We start from the raw sequence: 6,228 nt of genomic DNA, 5'->3' as shown, positions 1-6,228 counted from the left end.
GCACATTTCTGTAAGCAGATGATTCTCTAAAAAGGGCTGTAGGACACCTATTTCCCCAAAAAGACCCTTTAACAGTGTTTGACAAAGACCTTTAGCATGAGGTCAAAATCATCAAGAACTACCTTACATCTCGAGAAGAAAGCAAAAGAAGGGATCTATTTTTGTTATAATTCCCCTACCATTGGAGCAACTAAGATGAAAATAAGCAGGTGACGCAAGGAAAAGTGTGTGTTTTAGAGGTCCCTAGAAACCTGGCATGCAGCAAAACTCCATATTTTTTTTCATATTAAATCTAACTGTTGATTTAACTCTAAACATATGAGTGAAATAGCTAACAGGTTTTCCCAGTTCTCCTAATTCAAACAATGTCACACTGGATTTCTAAATGGTTAATGTTACCAATCTTCAGCTGGTAAGATGTAGCCCTGGGATTGTCCCCAGCATTCTAGAAAAGCCTCCAAATAAACTTTTGGACTGCTGCAGAAACAGTGTGGAATAAATTTACCTACACAGCTTTTATTATTCAACTGAACAGTGCTCCAACAGACAGGACAGAGCATGAGTGATGACATGGCAGCAGCTCTGGATCCTGTTGTCTAGCACAGTTACTAAGGATGGAAGAACACAGCAGTCTATATGCTGCAAAAAAGTTAACTGCTTATATGGCTTCCTGCCCTCCCTCTGACTTTTCCAAATGCCTTGTCTAAATCCTAAATAGTTTTGAAGAATGTAGAGTCCTTTCTATGGCAAAAAGCAGCACCACCTCTTGCATCCCGGTCTTTTGCTTGTAGCTACAAGAAGCCAGCTATGCCAGCCAGAACCACTGTCACTGTTAGCGCATTCAGGGGTGACCATCTGCACTCACAGAGCAGTAGAGCAAACAAAAGGCAGGTACTCTGCTTGGCCCTTGTCTTGAGAACAGCAGTACTCTTTGCTTTTGGAGGAGGAAAAAACCTGAGTCTACAGCCACTCATGAGCTAAAGGAGAGCAGCTCTCTTCACATCAGACACCACTAGTTAAAAAAAAAAGAAGGAAAAAAGCCCAAGCCTCCCTAACCTACAGGCAAATATGATTCTAAAGAACAGACCCTTTCCGATGGCTGGTTTGGTCCTCGCTGCTGTTCGCTGTCAGCCTGCAGCAAAAGTCTTTCTTCCCTGCTCAGCTGGCTGAACCATGACAGCCCTACATCTACACTGAGACTCCACGTTGAGCTCACTGGATAGGAGAGGCGCCCAGAGGGGCAACCCAGGGTGCTGGTCAAAGTACACAGGTCCTAGTATTCTGCTTGTATGTCCTGAGCTGTTCCCTTGCTGTGCATTAAAGCTCAACACTCATAGCCAGTGTTGAGATTAGGGAAGGCACAAGTGTCTGTGGCTGGAAAGCTGGCAGAAAACAGGCAGAGAATCACAACAGCCAGTACAGTCAGACACCACCTCAGCAGTGTCTCCTCTGTGGTGGGGGTGGGGGCCTGCTCTTGATGGTTTTGCATTTGGGAATATGTCTCTCAGCTGCTTGAGGAGCAAATCGACGTCCGCAGTAGGGGCAGGCAACGTAGTCTGGGTTTTCAATGGGAGGCAACGGGGGCAGGTCAGACACCTTCCGTCCCTTGGAGAGGACTTGCTGCATCTGGCGGGCCTGGCGCAGAGTCTGGATTAAAATCTCGTGCTTCTGTCTCCAGTTGTTCTTTCTGGGTCGCTTATTCTGCAGAAGGGAAAGGCAGTCAGAGCAATCGGCACCACCATTGCTCTCCATTCTCAATCTTACGCGTGGGGTCCAAACCAGGCCACCCATCCCTGGGCATTCCCTGTTGATGTAAAACCCTCCCTGAGAAGCTGTGTGCCACAAAGGGGATCAAAAAGACCAGCACCAAGGAGGATTTGAAGCAAATATTGACAGAGACATTAATACTTAGAAAGAGCTTGAGAACAATCAGAAAAGCAAGCAGTAGGGCCAAGGAACTGGAGAGGGTTGCTATAGCTGCTTTGCAGGAACAGAGCAGCATGTTTCCACTGCCTTTGTTTTAATAGCCTGTGTTATTACCTGGATTTTCAGTCAGTTCCCTGCAGCCCCTGATGTCAGAGTTTTACTGCAGCAGACCCAGTCTGCATGCTGAGCGTCCTGACTACAGGAAGGGGTGAGCTTTCTCCAGGAGTACACATTGACACATTACAAAGACAAGTCAGTTAGGACCCCTGCCCCTCATCTGTTAGATTTTAAATGGATATGTTTATCCATTTGGCAAGAATCTTTCAGAGGCAATAGCTGGATTGCATCCCTTAGCCCCGTGTACACATGAAGGTGCTCGCATTTCAGTCAGAATTAGATGTCGAGGTGGAAGGAACGTGAGCAGCAGACATGGGTCAAGGGAGGCAAAGAGACTGCACATTACCTGAGGCATCTCTGAGCTCTTCCACTGCTGATACTCTTCCAGTCCTGTGCCCCTAGCTCTGGCCTTGCTGGAATCAAACACTTTCCTCTTGGAGCCTTGACTCTTGCTACAGATTCTCGAGTGCTTCTCAAGCCTGGTGCAGAGAAACTTACGTCCGCAGAAGCTGCACTGTCCGAGCTCCTCCTGCTGTGCAGCACTAGCAGCCTGCGTGTACAGCACCTCTGCGGATGGGTGGTCACCAGAATCTCGGTCTGAGAGGGCAGAGGGAGAAGGGCTACATTTTGGGGCCAGCTTTGAACAAGAGGCTAAGAGTTCCATGGGTACGCGGTCTCGAATTTTGCCGTTGCTGGCCACCAGCTGCTCCTTCTTGAGTTTCCTCATATCCAGCTCTCGGGGGTGGAGAGTGGTGCCAGGCTTGGGGATAGTGGCCTCTGCAGACTGCACCCCACCGGAGACCCCATCACCTGGCCGGACTGCAACCGTGAAAGATTTCTCTTCAGTGTGCCTTGTGGCCTTTTGCTCATGGATCCTCTCCACTTGTCTGTTTCTTTTCTCCTCTGCCTTGACAAGCTCCTTCTCTCTTTGAATCCTCCTAAGCTCCTCCTTTGTTCTCATCAGCTTCTCTATGAGGAGGGCCTCTTTCTTTCGAATTTCCTGTTCCAGGTTCCGTCCATCTGCCTCCAGCTTTAGGATGTAGGCCAGCTCTCTCCTGTAAACATCGGAGGCTGACTGTTTAGGCTCTGCTGTCCAAGGGGAGAGCCCTGCAGCTAGCTGAGACCTCCCTGCTGGAGGCTTCTCTTTGCTTACTGAGCTAGGCCTATTATTTGGAGCTTCCTCCATGTATGGGGAACTTCCAACCTGTGCTGTGTTGAACTCTTGAACACTCACACTCTGGTGGTGAGAAATTGGTTTCAGGGGATATGCACGGTCCACTCCTGCTTTCCGACAGGCTACTGATTTAGCTGGCAGAATCTTGGTCTGACTGGTGACATACTTGCTCTGCAGTCCAGCTGAACAGGAGTCTCCACACCTGGAGCTGTATCGACTGTTTTCTGCAGAAAGACAATACAAATAGCTCCGGCTCTTTTCGTCATGGAGATCCTTTAAATGTTCCTCTTTGTAAGGTATAAGTGCATGCTGAAAGTTGCTCTTCTGGTGGTCCAGCTGGAAAGTGGGAACAAGCTTAGTGGCTGCCACCACAGAATCCACTGGTGGAAACAAAGCCATTCGGTGCCTGAGAAAGAGCCGGAGGTTAGAAGCAAAGTCATTACAGACTACTTTATCCAAAACTGGACAAATTTTCTCCCAACAGTCTACACCTGGAGGCTACAATGAGAGGCTATAATAAATATTAGCAAAAGTTTTCTAACTTTTCTGGGTTCTGTAACTCTTTACATTCCTTCCATCTAGAGGGCTCCCATGCTGCCTCTTCCAGTCCCAATCGTTTATGCAGCTGTAAATAAGATATGCTTGTATTTCACTTTCTGTCTTATCATAGCAACAGCAGAAATACGCTGCCAGAGAAATTGTTGCACTCCCCCAGGGTGTTTCCCCTTACACGTCCCTTCAGTTCGGGCGTTGTAGATCCACAGGTGAGACACGCAGGCGTGCGGTAGAGCTCAGTACAATCTCGTTCTACCACATCCCTAGAAGCGTGTCAGGCACCCTCACCGCAGGCCGGCCCCGCGGGGCGAGCGGGGTTACCTGCGAGGCTGCGGCCGGAGCTCCGCCCGGCCTCCTCGGCAAGATGCGTCGCCACCCGTCTCGCTTATCAGTCTCCCGTTGCCCGAGGCACCCGACACCTCCCTGCTGCTGCTGCTGCTGCTGCTCCTCCTCCTCCTTCTGCCCTCGCCCGCCCCGGGGCAGCTGCTCCCTCAGCCTCAGCCTCAGCCTCCGCCGCCCGGCGCCTGCCGCCGCCCCCGCCGCTCTGTTGACGGCTGTTGCCTGGAGACGGGAACGCGCGCCGCTGTCGCCGGCGAGCTGCCTCTCGATGGTTCCTCCGCAACGCTCGCGTTCCATTCTGCAACCCGGAGGACCCCATCTCTATGGCTGGGCCACGGCGGCTGACGTGTGAGCGCGCGAACATGTATTATTCATGAGGCCGCCAATGAGGGACCAACCCCTGCCCGCCCGCTCGCTGCTCCTGGCTCTTCATTGGCCCCAGGAGCCGGCAAGGCCACGCCCCCAGGGCGAGCCCAGCCGCGCCGGCGCAGCGGGGCGTGCGGCGGCGGCCGGGGGAAGCTGGTCGCGTCGCCATGGCGGAGGGCGAGGGCTTGGTGTCCGTGGACTACGAGGTGTCCGGCAAGGTGCAGGGCGTTTTCTTCCGCAAGTACACCCAGGTGCGTGGCGTGGCGTGGCGCGGTCCCGCGGCGCGCCCCTTCTGGAGGGGCGGCCTGCCTGCTGGGCTGCGTGGTGCCCGCGCTCGGTGCTGCTGGGGCTACGGCGGCCCCTGGGGGTGCCCCTGTGGGCGCCTCGGTGGGGCTGGGCCGCCGACGGGCGGGATCGCGGCCGCCGCCTGGGCTCCGGCCGCTTCTGGATGCGGGCTGTCGTCTGTCGGTGCTGTTGGCAGCCTGTGCTGCGTTATGTAAGCACGACTGAAAAGGGTGTCTCAGCCCCAGTTTTTCATGTGAAAGAATATAACGAGTAGTCGGGCGAATCCTCGGCCGCTTTCCTGCTGCCTGAGCCATGGGAACTTCCTCGGAGGTCTGCGTCACCTATAAAATTGACTCCTGTATGTGAATGTCATTCTGTAGCTCTCTTACAGTTCAAATTAATCTCATTTTGCTCTGCATTGTCTTCTCAGGGGGAGGCTAAGAGACTCGGACTCGTTGGCTGGGTCCAAAATACTAGCCACGGCACCGTGCAAGGACAAATTCAGGGTCCACCCGCCAGGGTACGGGAGCTGCAGGACTGGCTCAGGAAGATAGGAAGTCCCCAGTCCCGCATCAGCCGAGCCGAGTTCAGCAATGAGAAGAAGATCACGGCACTGGAGCATGAGGACTTCCAGATTTTGAAATAACTTTGTCCAGGATGAAGCAAAAGCTGGAGCGTGAGCTGCCCTCGCAGAACGCTTCCCCTCTTCCCTCTTTGTTCAGTCAGCCAATGTTCAGCTCTAGAGAATTTTATTTTATTACACTTCTAATTTATTGGTTTGTTGTACTGTTAGTCTAACTCTCAGCCTTTCGCAAAATTTTGGCAGGTGGAGCTGTGCTGTCTCTATTAAAGGGGCTGTTTAGGGACACAGGCTCTTTATTTCTGAACATCTGTGCAGAATGGGCTTTGATTAGTTGTATGTAAGTAAAATATGTACAGTGTGGCACTGACATGAAGGAAATCACAGACTCAATGCCGGTACTAAGTATTGCTAAAAACGTTATTTCTGTGCTCTGAATGCCTCAGAAACTATTTTGTTCCAGAACTTTATTTTTTCTTTAGAATAAAATTGCTTGGAGCTCCTTGTGTGGAATGGATGTGTCAATTGGGGGTCGAGTGGATTGGGCCCTTCAAGCGGGATCCTGTCGGTGCTGCCTGACCCCGCGGGACCGTGAGGTGTTACGAGCAGCCCCTGGTGCCGCTCTGAGGGAAACGGCCCGGGGGAAGGTGTGCTTCCCGCAGCCGTTTCTGGCCGTGGTCCTGCAGTGGCCGCCACAGGCCCGGCTGCGGCCTGGCGCGGGACGGGAACTACAGCTCCCAGCATGCATTGCCCGCGGGCGCCAGGCCTGCTGGGAGCCGTAGTCCCCCGGTCCCTGCGGCCGCCCCGCCCGCAGCTGCGCAGGCGCCGTGCTCTCCCGGCCCGGGCCGTCGCTGGCCGTTGCCCTCCCGTAGGAGCCGCGTGCGGG

At 53.0% G+C, this 6,228-nt stretch overlaps 2 protein-coding genes across 2 annotated transcripts; one reads left to right on the top strand and one right to left on the bottom strand.

Moving 5' to 3' along the window:
- Window positions 1–1,434: 1,434 nt before the first annotated feature.
- ZC2HC1C (zinc finger C2HC-type containing 1C) lies at window positions 1,435–3,616 on the bottom strand. The gene is made up of 2 exons (XM_009977282.2): window positions 2,390–3,616; window positions 1,435–1,701 (listed from the first exon to the last, which is right to left on the bottom strand). Exons 1-2 carry the CDS (start codon window positions 3,614–3,616, stop codon window positions 1,435–1,437), a joined length of 1,494 nt encoding a protein of 497 aa, XP_009975584.2.
- A 1,002-nt stretch (window positions 3,617–4,618) lies between these two features.
- Window positions 4,619–5,844, top strand: ACYP1 (acylphosphatase 1). The gene is made up of 2 exons (XM_086613422.1): window positions 4,619–4,728; window positions 5,193–5,844. The coding sequence occupies exons 1-2, from the start codon at window positions 4,645–4,647 to the stop codon at window positions 5,406–5,408; spliced, it is 300 nt and encodes a 99-aa protein (XP_086469548.1). The 5' UTR covers window positions 4,619–4,644; the 3' UTR covers window positions 5,409–5,844.
- Window positions 5,845–6,228: the final 384 nt, after the last annotated feature.

The sequence above is a fragment of the Tauraco erythrolophus genome, chromosome 6 (assembly GCF_009769465.1).
Source record: "Tauraco erythrolophus isolate bTauEry1 chromosome 6, bTauEry1.pri, whole genome shotgun sequence".
In the NCBI taxonomy this organism is placed as follows: Eukaryota; Metazoa; Chordata; class Aves; order Musophagiformes; family Musophagidae; genus Tauraco; species Tauraco erythrolophus.
Note: the sequence above shows the minus strand (reverse complement) of the source record. Positions and strands in the feature narration are given on the sequence as shown.